Source organism: Dendronephthya gigantea, unplaced genomic scaffold (genome assembly GCF_004324835.1).
Source record: "Dendronephthya gigantea isolate DGI-Jeju-01 unplaced genomic scaffold, DenGig_1.0 000002F, whole genome shotgun sequence".
NCBI classification, from domain to species: domain Eukaryota; kingdom Metazoa; phylum Cnidaria; class Anthozoa; order Malacalcyonacea; family Nephtheidae; genus Dendronephthya; species Dendronephthya gigantea.
The window spans coordinates 3814596-3831653 of record NW_021163012.1 but is presented as its reverse complement, the minus strand read 5'-3'; the positions used below and the strand labels follow the sequence as shown (position 1 = coordinate 3831653).

At 36.3% G+C, this 17058-nt stretch overlaps 1 protein-coding gene across 1 annotated transcript; it reads left to right on the top strand.

The window, feature by feature from the left end:
• Positions 1-5672: 5672 nt before the first annotated feature.
• On the top strand, positions 5673-6299 carry LOC114533467 (uncharacterized protein KIAA1958-like). Its single transcript, XM_028554989.1, has one exon. It carries the CDS (start codon positions 5673-5675, stop codon positions 6297-6299), a length of 627 nt encoding a protein of 208 aa, XP_028410790.1.
• The last annotated feature ends 10759 nt before the right edge of the window (positions 6300-17058 follow it).

The following is a 17058-nucleotide window of genomic DNA, read 5'->3' as shown; positions in this document are numbered from 1 at the left end:
TAATCAGTTATTATTTTCGCAAGATCAATTTGAATTTATTTTAATAAACGTTGCGAATTAGCAAATATCATCGTGCAGACATCAAAGAAATCTCTGCTTTTGCTCAAAGAATTTGCACAGTTTTTTTCTAATTGTGTGTTTGGCGGATGATCCATGCATCCATTACACAACAGTTCCTAAACTCCGTGCCTACTCTATCTCTTCGCTATTCCAAGTATAAAAATGCCGACGTTAATCTTTTGTTATGCATGTAGCAGGTATAGCAGGCAGCATGCAGGCAGGGATAATAATGCAAGTAACAAAATGTTCGAATATTGGTTGTGATTTATTGTTAATCTTTTTTTAACAGTATATACCCCAAATGAAGTTATATAGTAGGAATATGATGATTGTATTAATGCTGGCTTTATTTCTTACCAACTAAAGAGAAAATTTTTAACATAAATTATCGAATCGGTGACGTGCGTTGAATTTTAACAAAATTTATTGTCTCTTAGCTATAACCAAAATTGTTTCTGTTTTGTGAGCAATGAGAGCGCTAGACGTACTAGAAGTGCACTCATTTATATACCGTAGTACGTATTTGCCCGAGAGAAAAGAGACACATGAGGACTGAAAATCAACTGGAAGTTGTCTTTCCTTAACATGTTCTAATTTTCTATGTTATAGCCAACTCTGAACTGAAGATCAGATTGAATGGTTCAAGTAACAATATGAGTGGAAGAGTGGAAATCTATCATCCAACACTTGGCTGGGGCACAGTGTGTCGTTGGCGCAGCAGCAGCAGCAGCCAAATATTTGGTTGGCGTATTGTTGAAGGTAACGTCATCTGTCGTCAGTTGGGTTTCTCTGGAGCGACCAAGATCAGACCGAAGGCTCACTATGGCAAAGGAAGTGGTGCTGTATTGCTTTCTAATGTTCAATGCTCTGGTGATGAATCATTCATCTGGGATTGCAGTCATAATGGATGGAATAATCCTCCCTGGTACTGCGGCCATGGTAGTGGTGTCGGTGTGGATTGCTACTGAGATCACAATCATTCAAGGACACTGGGTTAGATAATAGACTAGATTTTCTTTTCTTGCTGCTTACATAGTTAATAATATATGGTCTGTAATTTGACTAAACGGCCGAGCTTCAATTTCATTAATAAGATAAAAAGGAACTGGGACGCGACTGCAGAAAACAACGGCGACGTCTAGGATAAAATATCGGTACTGCGTGACATGCGACCACTGCACACTAACACATCCCAAGACACCAATGACTGGTCTAAACATAAATATCTTACTAAAAACATCACTGAAATTAAGGTATTTCATACTAAAAATATACTGACTATATCATATAAATATACATATAAACCGTCCATCTCTTCATTATTTTCATTACAACGAAAATTTGATCGGCCGTGAGTTTCGTCCGCTGCATATAAAAGAGATATAAAACAACATAATCGGTTTGTTTCATTTTATAACAACGAGTTGCGCATGCATTTCGAGTTGCAAAGGCGTACGTCGCGGGTTTGATGTTGGGGTGTAAATTACCTAGAAAATTTTGAATATAGCAACCTTGGTTAAATTTTATCAAATTTACCTAAAATTCGAAAATTTTCCCTAAATTTCGCTAAAAACTCTGACATAAAGCCAGGCAATTTGTATTCTCGAGTTTGCTAATAGCGACCTTAAGCATGTAGGACGCGAACGCGACGACGACAGCTATCAATACAATGGGTCATTGAAAATAAATGAATAATAAAGACCTTGATGGGTTTTATAAGTCGTCTTCGTTCTGTTTACAACGGGAAAACGTGGTTTTTTACGTCTTGCCTAGAACGGGGGCATTTCAGGACCCAGCGAGCCCTACCTCGAATTAGGCTCTTTAGAATTGTCCATAAACATAAACACAATGTTCTTAACGCCTTATACTCACTAAACCGGTACAATTAATAATATACAGCAACAACTTTGCTATAGCATTTATTTAAAGGAGAATTTCAGCGGCGGCGTCGTCGTGTTGCCGTCCTACATGCTTAAGGTCCCTAATGTGGGTCATGACAGCGCAGTGTAGCGGATTTCAAGTAAATTCGGGGCGCGGCGGTGCAATGTGTAATAATAACGGCATCCCTCGATCGATATACATATAAACCTACTGGGAATTAACATGGTGTGCAAGGTTCGGTTATATATGTAGTTATGATGAGGGACACGTCTGCACCTAACCATTCAACCTGCTAAGTATAGTGACGGCATCCGAGATTTATGACGAGTAAAGCCTGCGTCTATAGAAGTCAATCTTGAGCAAAAGTAGGTGAGAGGAAATTCTGGGTTTCCCATTATACCGATGATACTTACGAGAGACGCCATTTTACTTTTGTTTCCAAGCTCTCAACAGCAATCATCTGGAACAAATTGCTTAAATACAAAAGAAAAGGGTAAATTCGCTGGCGTGAAAAACATCGCTCTGAAAAACCAGCCAAAGTGATCTACGACGCGAGATCGAGCGCAACAAACAATCAAGAAAGCATTCAAACAACACGCTTTTAGCTGTTACCAATGCATGATGCATTGACTAGTCAGAAATGTTGAAAATTGCGAAAGATTTTTTACGTTCCTGAGAGACACGGCTAAAATAGCAAACCCTTAACGAAGCAGCCGAGGAAAATGCCTACGTAAAGGTTCACGTTGCTAAAGCTTCTTGGACTTGAGTATCTAATGTTCGCAAAATCCGCGCAAAACAATTTCAAAGGCGTTGCTTTTGTATTCTGCGGAGCAGTTCCTGTTTGAGCGATTTTATTATAATTATTATATATTTGATGTTTTATAATATTGCTATGGCAAAAAACAATTTCTTCAAAGCGCACAAATCCTTCGTAATCATGTTTATCATGACTTTAACGGGTTATTAATAGTAATTTTGACAAGGTAATCCTATTGAAAGATTGCTTTATTATGCAAAACGTGAAAAAATACAGGTAATGGCTTTAGTCGAGTTTCCAGACCATATATTTATTTCATGGACAGTGGAGCAGGGTGGGAAAGGGGATGTGGAGCTGTTTCTCAAATAACTTTCCTATTTCAATGACTTGGGAAATATATTGAAGTGCAGCAGCTGAATTTGATGAATTTCTGCGGTTGTGGCAAGTTCGAAGACCCTCACATTGGAGTTTGTTCAACGAATCGTAGGTTTGGATCCTCAATCCGATATTTTCTCCCCGGTCCCTGTGATCTGTTTAATGCTTCGGGCTAAATATTGTAATTCTAAAGTAAGATGCTATCATTGTAATTAAAGGTTGAAATAAAAAAAGCTGTTGCACCACAAGAACTCACTTAAATCTAATTCCATGAAAAAATGGTGTTTTTGAAGCAACGTCGGCAGTACCTAAAGAATGCTTTTGTCTTGTAAAAGAATTGAAATGATAATCCAGTTTACTTGAAGAGAATTGTTGTTCATGCAGGACAAACACATAGCAATTAATGACAAACATCATGTTTTGGCGAAAGAGAAAGAAAATACTGTTTATCTGAACAAAGTCATGTTTTGGTGAAAAAAAAGAAATAAATATTGACTATTGCGGTGCAACATGCCATAATCTCCCTTGACTTTATGGTATGAAAAGCATATCCCATATGGTGCAACTCGCTCTATATTTCATTTAGATTAGAATTTGTAGGATTTGTAGTTTATTGTATACAACAGTATTTTGTAGTTTTTAGACGCGTCTCAATGAAAGATTGTCAGTCAGCATGTTGGTCAGTCAGTCTGTTCCTACTTTAGTTTAAAGTTGAGGGAACTTTGTGTTTATGCTTATGAGAACTAATTTGTGTAAGTGATAATGGCTGATAATTGAAAGACGCCTCATTAGCACTTATTTGATTCTTGTTCATGTTATATTATAATCAATTATGTAATTAGTATAGCTCTGTCGTAACTGGCAGTTGCTATTGAATTTTCACCCAGTAAAAGTTTAAAAATTCCAACTTTCTTGTGTTGTTTTAATTCTGCTAAGTTATCTCAAACTGATGGTAATGTACTCGAGTAGTTTAATCAATTTCTGAGTGATCAATACGAAGCCCGGTTTTGGTTTGATTTTTGCTGAATATTGATGTTGTTATAGTCTATAAGAGTATAAGTATGGATCTTATTTCAAATATTTACAACTTTGCATGTGTAAATGTTTTTTACATCAATACATTGGCTGTTTGTATTCATTTTTGTTTGTACTTTTAAAATTCTAATGGAAGCCCGATTTGAATTTGATTTGGGCTGAATATTCTGTAATTTTGTTTTTGCCTGGTGGGACTGGAATTTTTGTATCTCGGATTTTCGAATATTCAATCTCGGATTTTCGGAATTCCGGATGATCCTTACACGCTTCCGTACCACCGCCAACAGCAGTTGTAATTGAGTTTCAACCAAGTGAATATAGATTCCATACGATTCTTTTTGTGTTTTATTTCTGATGGATATATTAGCGCCGGATCACAAGCAGTATGGAGCTCGAAATGGCGAACGAACTGATTTTCGATGCGATTTTCTTCTTCTGATAAATGCATGAGAAGGAGCGAATAGTTCAAACTGAACTGCCGTATAAGACTAAGAGTCTTTATGTCGGTCAAACACTGAGAACGGAGGCTTAAGCCAGACTTAAGAAAAGATCAAATGAGATTTTAAGCGGACAATTAATTTATTTTATAATTTGAATGATGTGTATTATACAGGGTGTATAAAAAAAAACAAAAGACGTTTGGCCCCTGGAATGCGAGAAAGCTTGTAATCATATTCTAGCGGCACAATCGTCGGTAAACAAAGTCGGGTGCGTAAGTATTTAACGAGTAAAATTTTATTTACAATTTATTTTACAAGGTCGACAGTTAGCATTCAAGTTATCATGCACGACAATAAAAACTTGTTGTTCGGTTGTTAGCTGCACCATTATTAGTTTAGCTGATTTGACTATTAGCAGTTGAACTGTACGATTAGAAGCCATTTTAAAATCCCAGGGGCATAAAATCTATTGAGCTTATGAACAATATGAATTTTAGAATATTAAGTGGTTGCGTTTTTTTGAGTATACTTAAATATGCAAGAATATTAATATTGTTCGGGTTTGCACCATAGTTCAGCTAAAATGACTTTTAGCATTGTAAATGAAGGATTAAGAGCCATTTTCAATTCCCAGAGGTGCTTTATATCTATTGCGCTTTAGCGCTGTATTAATGTTCTGCATATTTAAGTGGTTGCTTTTTTTTTGGGACACCCTGTAGAACCCATAAGTGCGTAAACACAAGTGAATCAATCAAATATGACTAATCCTATGTTGAATTAAACCAAATGATTTATAAGTAATAACATGGCTTTTCGGGAGATTAGTGATTAAATGGCCCCGTAACCCGAGGCAGGTTTGTGGAATTCCCGAGGGCTTCGCCTTCGCCCTCGGGAATCCCACAAACCTGCCTCGGGTTACGGGGCCATTTAATCACTAATCTCCCGAAAAGCCATGCTATTAGTTTGTAATAGCATTGTTGATGAGGGTTTCCAAGCGTATAATTTGTTTTTACTAATTGTTAAAACTCCTACGAGAACAACAACTTCGCATTGAATACATTAGCGTAAGTGGCGCGTATAAATATGAGTGAATTGCATAGAATTGAGTACAGTTTTTGTTTGCAATGTCAAAGAATATCGAAGAAAATCGGTTCTTGTTTGTCACAGAACGCGATGTCGAGAGTGCCAGAGAGAACAGGACGCCTGAAAATACAACAAGGCATGCTTTATGGAGTAGCAATGTCTATAAGAAATGGGCTGAAGCGAGAAACAAGGAGTTCAGGGATTTTGTTCCTGAGAATGCTGAGTTTAAGCATGTGCCAAACCTCGAGGATTTAACGGTGAAGAAAATTAACTATTGGTTTAGCAGATTGGCGTTAGAAGTACGAAAGGTTGATGGAGGGGAATACAAGCATGAAGTTTTGTATAGTCTGTTTTGTGGCTTAAATCGAAGTATACAAGTCAAACATCCAGCGTTGAATATGTCCAATTCACCTGAGTTGAGACCACTTCAACAAGCGCTGGACGGGAGACTAAAGGAACTACAAGCGACGCAAAAGCCAGGTAAAAAGACAGCAGCTGCAGTTTCCGTTACCGATGAAAGGCAGATGTGGGATGCTGGCGTGCTTGGGACTGGCTCCCCGGATAGTATTATCAATACGCTGTTATTCTTGACCGGGAAGTTGTTTGCTCTTCGAGGTGGCAAGGAGCAACGAGAATTAACGCGTGATCAATTCGAATTTGTTCAGTAAACCTGATGGAATGGTGATCGTTAAGTACACAGAAAAAGTGTCGAAAACTAACCAAGGTGGCATCAAAAGACGCAAACACGAGTTTAAGCGCGTGGAGCACATCGAAAACCCGCTGCACGAGCAGTCTTTTACCTTCATCTATAATTTCTACCTTTCCATGTGGTATGTGTTGTTGTATATACCCTTTCTTTATGTTTTACGAAATAATTAATTGTTAATACTTTCTCTTTAGTCCAGAAAACCCGATTGTTTCTGCATTTTACTTAAAACCCAGAGTAAAGTGGACATATGGATCAACAGTTTGGTTTGAGAGCAGACCAATTGGTTGGAATACACTAAGCAAACGGTTCAAAGAGATGTGTCAGGACGCTGGATTAAAGGGCAATTACACCAATCATTCAGGCCGAGTAACTGCAGTCACGCGTTTGTACGACGCTGGCATTGGTGAAAAGGCTATCATGCGACGAAGTGGGCATCGCTCAATTGAGGGTGTTAGGACCTATCAGAGAGAAGACGTGAACGCGAACATGGCCGTATCTAGTGCTCTTTCATGTGCATCTAAGTCATCTGCTTCTGATACTGCTACATGTGTTGACGTGGACGATGAAACTCTGGTTGCTGCTTGTGTGGAATATGAGAAGAGCTGTATTTCAAATCTAGATATAAGTGGCATTCTGCAGAGCGCTACTGTTAACGGAGACATGCATATTCATATTAGTACACGTAGATGAGTTTTCAATTTGGACATTACTGAAGTGGGAATGTTATTAATGAGCGTTAAATTTTATGTCAATAAAAGTGGTTTTGTTGTTGTGTAGAATGTAATTATTTGCATGTTTGACCATCCACAATTGAGCGGGCGATTAGAACTAATCGCCCGCTACAGTGGGCGCTTAGTTCGTAATCGACCCGGTAAAAACAAAAGAAACCCGATCAACTATGCTCTTATTTTAAATAACTAATAGTCAGACATTCAAGTCTCTTTTTTGTGGGTAGCCTGCGCATGCGCGGCTAACCACTATGTAGTCGAAAAAGTGTCCGGATGTATGTTTCTGTGTGGGTGCCACATCTTCGGCAATCGTCGGATGTACGAAAGATGACGAACGGTACGTTCTACTTCCGGAAAATTTCGTTGTTTTCGAAGGACGGAAACAACCGAAGTTATATTAAAATACGTTTGTCAAATTTTAAAGCGAAGTTGAGTACTTTAAAAACGAAAAAGCAACCGAAGTTATATTTAATACGTTTGTCAAATTTTAAAGCGAAGTTGAGTGCTTTAAAGACGAAAAAGCGGTGATCGGTGAGCGTTGAAAATTACACTAATAGAAAATGAATAAAACATTACCTTATTCGCCGATGGTAGTAATAAGTTGCCCTGTTTTATAACTTATAATGCAATATTTCACCTGTCAATTTCTTGCTTGTGGACATGCAGCTTTTAAACCAAATACATTACCTTATTGCAAATAGTAGTAACAAGTTGCCCTGCTTTATAAATTATAATTCGGCAAATGGTAGTAACAAGTTGCCCTGTTTTATAAATTATAATGCAATATTTCACCTGTCAATTTCTTGCTTGTGGACATGCAGCTATTAAACCAAATACATTACCTTATTGCAAATGGTAGTAACAAGTTGCCCTGTTTTATAAATCATAATTTGGCAAATGGTAGTAACAAGTTTCCTTGCTTTATAAATTATAATTCAATATTTCACCTGTCAATTTCTTGCTTGTGGACATGCAGCTATTAAACCAAATACATTACCTTATTGCAAATGGTAGTAACAAGTTGCCCTGTTTTATAAATCATAATTTGCCAAATGCCAAATGGTAGTAACAAGTTGCCCTGTTTTATAAATTATAATGCAATATTTCACTTGTCAATTTCTTGCTTGTAGCATGCGGCTATTAAACCAAATGCTTTGGAGTTCAAAAAACAAAACTGTTAACAAAAGTGCATTTCAACTGATCAAAAATCTTTAAAATATTGTTCAGATACATAGATAAATCCTGAAAGATTGTTAATTTCAAACGTTTGAAACAATGTTGGACTTTTTGTTATGTTACTGTAAAATGATCTGCCAAATCAAGTAGTTTATCCGCAAAGAAATCTTTGTTTAGATCTTTATCCTTCTAAACTAAGCTTTATGTTATCAGAAAATGTGTGCCACCATCCTGGAACCTTACTCTCTTTTTTTGTTCTGTTCACCTATTCTGCTTAAAAAAATTCATTTCCTATCTCTTGTAAAAATGCTTTTATATATGTTTTGATCTGTCCTAAAATCTATTTAATACAATAAAATATTATATATAGTCAATATAGATTGTGTAATAAATCGACTTTGTTATAACTGTATTCAACCAGCTAAGTATAGGGCGTTTATTCCGTTGTCTATGGCATTAGAACATAAGACTAGAAAATAATATTTTATTGCATCAGTTGATATTTACTCGCCACTATAGCAGCTTTATCGCATTAATAATGTTTTACAGGCTACCCACATGTACGCATTGCGTACCTATTTTTTATACCCGCTGTACATCAAGAGTGCATGAGAGCATGTGCTTTGAGAGTTTTAATATCTATGCATTCCCAAGATGATCCAAGACCAAAAATATAATTTCAAAAAGCTTTACCTCGCAAAGTCTTTAGCTCAGCTGTAATAGCTCTCGTGTGCGGCAGACTTGAGCTGAACAGTTTGATGAAGTTGATGAAGGTATATATACACATTTCGTTGAAGGTATTTTACAAATAAAATGATCCTTTTATAATTAGGCCATATTATTAAATGCGGTCTATTGTAAGCATTTAATGCTATTAACATTGTCGTTTATCCTTTGAACAGTAGCGAATTCCAGGTTTGGCAGAATAAATTACTACAGCTGAAAATCGTAATCGCATTGGTATATATATATATTTTTTAAATGTCTTTACAAATCTGTCGGAAATAACGTTGTTATTAAATGCCGCCACTGCCCTTGCAGACTGTTCGGCTTGGATTTCTTCACAAATCCAGCTTTGCAACCAATTCATTCAACCAATATTTAATCAGGAAGCCTACGTCACAATTCGATGATCCTTTGCAGAAGTTGCTGGCAATGGACCCTTTAAACCTGTCGTATATTTTTTTCAAATGACGATCTCTTGATCTCGAGGCGTTTTTAGTTCTATGATTGAATGAATACGCAACGAACGTTCCACTATGTGCGTAGAAATAAAAATCAGGCATCAGCATTCGTTTTCATGTGTCAGAACGACAATCGTATACAAACAACTGATCGTATTTTGTTGATACTTCTATTTACACGTTTACAAAAGGCGTGGACAGACTTCATGAAGGTGAGAGAAAGAGCAATTGGGCTGTGCTAAAGGTATGATACTGTGCTCAAATCTGTGCGGCCCACATTAGTTTCGCAACCATATGGCAATATTTGGAAATATTTGCTTTATTCTTTAAAAAAACTTACTGCACTGGTGAAGCGAAGCGTCAGAAAATAAAAAAATCATGAATTAATTAGGAAACTCGATAACCGCCTTAGCTCTGCTGACTTGAACAGCCTTTGAGATTGTTTGACCACATGTGACCACAACCTCGTCAAATTTCCTCGAAAAATGGAATTGACGCAAGAAATGGTTTGTTTGTCTGAAATTGTCTTTAATTCCCTGCTCGAGGAAAAATGTCAGACACGTTGTATGGTTTTGTTTTAATAAACTGTGGTATTTCCTTGCAAGAAATGTATTTCTGTTGCTCGAAACAATCTGGAAAGATGAAATTCTTTGAGAATCAGCAATCATTTACCCAACTGTTTGCTGTTTCACTTCGGATTGATACGGATTGACAATGCCGGTCGACGATGTTCAAGGTGAGCTAAAAATCACGTTCTATTTAGCAATTAAAAAATGTAAATTAATAGCGTATTATTTAAAAATGTACAGTTTGCAACGTAAATAGAATAACGACGAAGTTTAACAAATAATATTATCACCAATGCCAGACATCGATCTCTGTGCAAAAGATGAATTTTAATATTATCTATTCATTCGCATTGCCATTGACTATTTAATTTGTTTTCGTGAATTTAATGACAGCATTGTTTGGCAGTATGATAGATTGAAATAATCACCTAAAAATACCCAGCATAAAATGTTTTATACAATATAACACACTCGACACTGGCATATATAAACATGAAACAAAATATTGATGTTCTACAGTATGTTAATAGGCGAAATTAATATACGAATGTATAAATATTAACACTTACTTTCAAATGAATGTGTATGCTTTCAAGTCCTGAAATATTTCATGCATTTTTTGTGAAAAAATGAAGGAAACTCCAGCATATAATCTTCGTATTCAACAGAATTTTTAAAAGAACGCGCTAAGAGCACGCCCGCTAAGATTTCTGGGTGTCCAAATAGGGCACCCATATGAAGCCAACTATACTGCATCACTCTGACCACATTTCCTACACAATTTAGGTGTAAGTTTATGCTGTAGCAGCGCAATCTCGAACACTATGATTATATAAAGATACACCTTTATGAGGTAAAATTACAACGCTTTCGCTGCTTTTACCCCGGTTTTTACTTTGCACAAGAATCGGGTATATTCACATATTTTTGGTGTAATCAAACACCAACGTAAGTGTAAATTTGCACTGTTAGAGTGTAAGCATATCTAACACTAAATAGGTGTATATTAGCTCTATCGTAAAGTGTAAAATTACCTGAGAATTACGTAAATGTACGCCGTTTTAATGTAAGTGTACACTACACTGTTATTTTCAGGGTGTTATTTTAACACCACTTTTAAGGGATTCTAGGGGTGTAATAGGGGAGTTACAAAATTCCAGCTTAATAACTCCATAGTTGGACTTAAAATAACACCACGTAAGGGGGTTACGCGCAATGTAACACCATTTTGGGGGTTAAAATAAGTACATTATACCACGTGATCAAGCTGATGCAATCATGCAAAACGAGCTATTTTTTAAAACCTTCGCAAGCACTACTGGTTCCACGGGAGAATTGCCTGTATTTTTAAAGATAAATTACGACTAAAACCGAATTGAACGAGGAAAAGTGAAAGAAAGGTTGGCGGATTTGCTGTATGCAGTTAAAAACGGCAATGTACGTACTTGAATATCATTTTCATGCCTCTCGGAGTGCGACTGTTTACCTGCCGATTGTGGATATAAATTAAACTGCAGTTCGTGAGCTAAATTGTCTGTAATTCTCTGTTGGAAGAAAGTGTACAGTTGCTCAGCCATCCAGGATACAAACACAATTGCGCTGGTGTGTAATATATTTTCAATATTTCAACAGAAAACCTTCAGCAAGTGTCGACAAAATAATTCAATACAAAACTATTAATGTAGGTCGCTAAAAATATCTTGATATGGAACAGTAGACATGAAAAACATTTTTCATATTCTCATAGTCTAAAGGAAAATAAGGACTTATATATGAATTAAATATATTTAATAATAGGATGAAAAGGTATTATATATAGTATAATATATCCTATATATAGTAATATATCCTAACGTAGGCAACTTCAATCACAATATCGAGATGTACACATGAAAACAATCCGAAAATACGTCAATTAATACCTAAAACTAATCTAAAATAACAGGTGAAATGAAATCTACAATATTTTTACTATATACTGCCTACGTTTTAACTTTGAAAACAAGTTATAGAAGCGAGGAAAATGCGAAGTTTTTGATATTTTACTCATTTTTTAAATGGGCCGTTGCTGGACCCGCGCTGCATGTTGACGTTTGAAAATGACGAATTCGTAATCTCATTGGCTGTCACAACAGCAAGAATAAAAAACAGCCAATGAGGTTACGAATTCGTCATTTTCAAACGTTCTTAAAAGTCTACAGCGCGGGTCCAGCATCGGCCTATTCCAAAAATAAGTAAAATATCAAAAACTTTTCGCATTTTTCTCGCTTCTATAACTTGTTTTCAAAGTTAAAACATAGGAAGTATAAAGTAAAAATATTGTAGATTTCATTTCACTTGTTATTTTAGATTAGTTTTAGGTATTAATTGACGTATTTTCGGATTGTTTTCATGTGTACATCTCGATATTGTGATTGAAGTTGCCTACCTTAGGATATAATTTGTAAAGTTTTTACAATGCATTTGTTTGTTCTTTAAAAGAAAAAAGTTTAGATTTCTGATGATTTATCAGGAAACTTTAATATGAAGTTGTATTTATGTTGTAAATATTGTAGATTGGATATAAAGTAATAAAATTTTGCTCAAATTTTTGTATGATTCTTTATTTCTTTCCGGGTATTATAGCGGGATCCTGAAAACGGGGTTATTTTAACCCCAAAATGGGAGTTAAATGTAACCCCAAAATGGGGATTAAAATTTAACTCCAGAAACGGTGTTATTTGTAACCCCAAAAAAAGGATTATTTTCGATTAAATCTCGTAACCCCTGTTTTTGGTGTTAAAATAACACCCTGAAAATAACAAGTTTGTGTAGATAGACAATTTTTTTCTTTTTACACCAAGAAAGTGTGATAGGAACGCTGGCATGGTGTCGAGCTGCACTCTTCGAGTGTATTGCTGCACTCAAACGGTGTTCGATTCAGCATAACACTTAATTAGTGTTATCCTACCGAAGTATTCGGTTAATAAGGGATTTATTATATGGCATACAGTATTTAGTTTATTTATTTATACAACGCGCTGCAGCATTCTTGCTGGTTTTTTCGCCAGCCAGTCGCCAAGCAGGCACTGAAGTGGCTTCCAAAACTTTGTTTTTTACTCGTTAAATAAGAATGATACAGTAATATAAACAAAAATATATAGGTGTGCAATGCATACATGTGGGTAACCTCCAAAGCATTGGCAAAGATTTTCAAGTTTTGTTCAATGTCAAATGACAGGGCGCAATAATGGCGGGGAAATCAACTGCATGATGCTTAGTTTTACGTTCTAATGCCATACGCAAAAGCAAAAAAGGGCTAGTTTGCTAGTTGGATACAGTTATAACAAAGTAGGCATAAGAATAATCAATGAAATACCAATGCAATACCATTTCTGCGATTAATTTATCTGCAAGTTTAGGCCAGTTTACACCGATCAGGCTGACAAAATTTCGGCTCTGCCCAGTCTCTTTCGTAGATAGACAAACTCAGCGGACAGACATGCATCATCGCCATAGTGGTAGCATAATGGTTAGCCCGCGAACGGGCTACCCACAAAAATTAAAGATGAATACTGAATATAATATTCACATGTACCAAATAATGCTCTTCCTCGTCCATTCTCCGTCGATATTTTTTGTGTCAAAAATAAAAGTGCAAGCTTGTTGTTGTTAAAAAATATGAGAGTTGGACCATTCCTACGGCAACGGTCTAATACTGGGGGATTCCATGCAGACCGGCAAAGAACCAATCAGCGCACGCCATTTAGTCACAAGACCGCGTGCCATATAATAAAGTGTAATATTGTCGAAGTGCAGCATATCACTAGCATTTTGGCTATAGCGTACATCGTTTCGGCGAGCAATGATAAACGATACACAGGCTATGTAGATGGCGATGATATGCAGATATGGAGTCATAAAAAGCTGGCATCTGAGACTATCCCCATTCGGGTTGTTTGCAGAGGTTAGCAAAGCGAAACTATCTCAGATTATTTCATAGAAGAACTATTGAAACGGTAAGTTTTTTTTTTGTTTTATGTACGTAGCTGTAGTTATAGCAATTAGGCCTACAGTATTTGACGTTATATCGTAGTAAAATGTGTACTAAAATAACCAGAGGCCAGTGGTAATAATCAGAAATGACATAACAGAAAGTAATAACAGACAGAATATCATTCATTGCCGAAGGTCTGATCTACTCGTGAATGTGATTTGTATCTATTTTGTTACGTCATGAGCTGAATAGAAAAGCATATGTTGCTTAAAAATATACCTAGGTAATAGTATTTTTCTCTGATAATTAATTTTCTAATCTTCACCACGGTGTCGGAATCAACGTGCATGTAATTGCAATCACGATTTTCGCAACACGAAATACTGCATAATACATTATTATTTGAAATATTAAAACTGAGGGGAATATATATTTCTCTTAAATCGCAATCTCTTATTATTTTTTATTTGTGAATCTGTTGAATCTGACGTTGTTTTCATTCTTTCATTCGTTTTGGAGAGTGCACTTGGACTATTGGGTGGGATGCAGCAGAAAAGCTTTATATAAAGGACGATAGTTATTAAGAAAGTAAACAGCATTGTATGGTAACGCGATTTTTAACTAACATTTTAATCGATGTCATCTTATCGTGCAGCTACTGCCAGCTAGTGGCAATTTTGTGGTAAAATTTTCTCATTGTAATTGCGATAATACACGTTTATTTTGTTGTGACGGAGTGATTCCAAGCTCGCATAATATAGTTAATGGTGCATATATTGTTCAAAATGAGATTTTACTGCAACAACTTATGCATGGCTTCCCATATAGTTCCTAATGGCAAATTAACAAACGAATGTAGCCAATGTTTTACAATTTACACCTTGCTTAGATGAAATATAATTGAATTTAACCATATATAAAAGGTTTTATTGTATACTAGCTAAAGGCAGAACTTCGACATTTGTATGAAAACAAATATGAGATATTTCACGTTATAGCTATAATTAGTCACGCAGTCACGCTTAGTGGTTTCGTCATTAACAATAATAACATAGCGAACAAATACCAGTGACGATCTAGCTTGAAATAGAATTCAGCTCACAATTGGGTACATGCATTGCCATCTGTATACCTTCTCACGTGCACTTGATTTTGGGGCCTATTGACCCATGTGATTTGCAAGAATTTATATTTTTTCTGGCAATGCAAGCTGGCAAATCATCAGTGGCAGCATCACCGTGCCTTCTTCGGTAATACATTATTGAAAGATCCTCCACAGACACCGGCATATTTTGAATCAATCCTACTTCTTTTGTATGCATTATAAATTTACATGATACAGACACTTTATTGAAATATTGTGATAGTGAGAGTTCTCGCTTTGATATTCGGCCCTCTTTGCTTGCCTTCGATAGAATATACTTTCTTATGTATTAAAACCCATATAGATTAAAATCATTGCGCGCTGCATATATTAATTAGGAATTTACAAGGGCCCGACTGTCAGATAGAAATATTTAACTGCACGCTAGCGGAAACGTTTGCATGGTAAGATGAAACCTAGTTGTTTATACGGTTGTAATAAAACATTTTCACGGTTTGATTTAAACACTTTCACTTCTGCACCAAAACGTTTTCACGGCTCTAGCAAAATGTTTTCACGGATCGATCTAAACGTCTCACCTTTTCAACAAAGCGTTAAAACGCCAAGAAATAAAATTTAAACGGGAACATCGAGGTGAAAGATCTGGGAAAGCGAGCCAAATATTTGCCAAAATGCAAACAAGCAATGTGGAACCGGGTGGACTAGAGAATTCGTACGTGCTCTCCGTGAGCAACATCGAAGGACCAGACCAAAACAAATGCAACATCCTAAAGTCAGAGAGATTGTGATCAAAAAGGAAGATCAGAAGCCAAGAAATACCTGGAAGCTTGCCAAAGTTACACAACTCATTAATGGCAGAGACGGCGTGATAGGGGCAGCTAAGCTTATACCCGCTGGTAGTCATGATTACCTGGAACGAGCGATACAATTATTCTCATTAGGGTTAAATGTTATGAAAAGACTACAACTAGACTGGATCCGGATGCACAAGAATTTCACACCCAGACGGAAGCCAGATGCCGCAGTGGCAGCTACGTTGCGCATAAGAGACATTATACTGATAATGAACAGGAACTGTAAAGATACAGTAGCAGAGACTTGCTATATGTGAACACTTATCGAAAGACGTTAAATAATTATTCAGAGTAGTTGATTTTAAAACACTTGTTGATTTATTCAGTTACCCAGTTCGTATTTCGACATGTAAACCCTCTGAGTATACACGGAGGAGTGTGTATCGAACTGGGCTATGTTGACATATTCAGTGTACGAGGATTTAACGAACTTTGACATTTCGTGATGAGTCACATGACTCAGAACAATAGGAGCAAGATTTGTGACGGCGAAGTGAGAAAAGGAAGAGATTTGTGACAGCAAGATAGTTTGTATTTTTATTATTAAATTTATTTATATTTCTTTAATTTTTTTGTGATTTGCCCAGAATACATCCTGGGAGGCGAGAATTCAGGACACTGCGAGTCATATGGCACACTGCTTGCTTGAATAAACACTAGTAATTAACTAGTTTTGCCGAAACATTGTAACAAAATAACTTTGCCTTTATATTGTACCTGGTTACGCATTAGATAGAATTTCCTAAGTAATGTGCATTTGAGTTTATCGATATTGACATCCAGCCTAGCACGGAAATGCAGTTTCACCACTATAATCTAAAAGAAATGCTCAAATTGAAAAATAGGGCCTGTCTGACCATTTTGGCCGCTTAATGAAAAGCGCCCTGAGTTACAAAATATCTGTCAGTGTTCCTTGTTAATCTATTAGCTTGCAAGGCATCCAGATGTGGACAACTTTAGTATTTAACTGTGTCTAATGTCGCATGATTTTACTCATCAATGGAAGAGTATTTTCATGAGATAACAAAACTATCCCTCAGTGTTCATTGTTAATGTGTAGCTGCAATGCACCCAGAGGTGGCTTACTTTAGTATTTTATTACTCCAGCGTCAGCGACAGAGTTGAA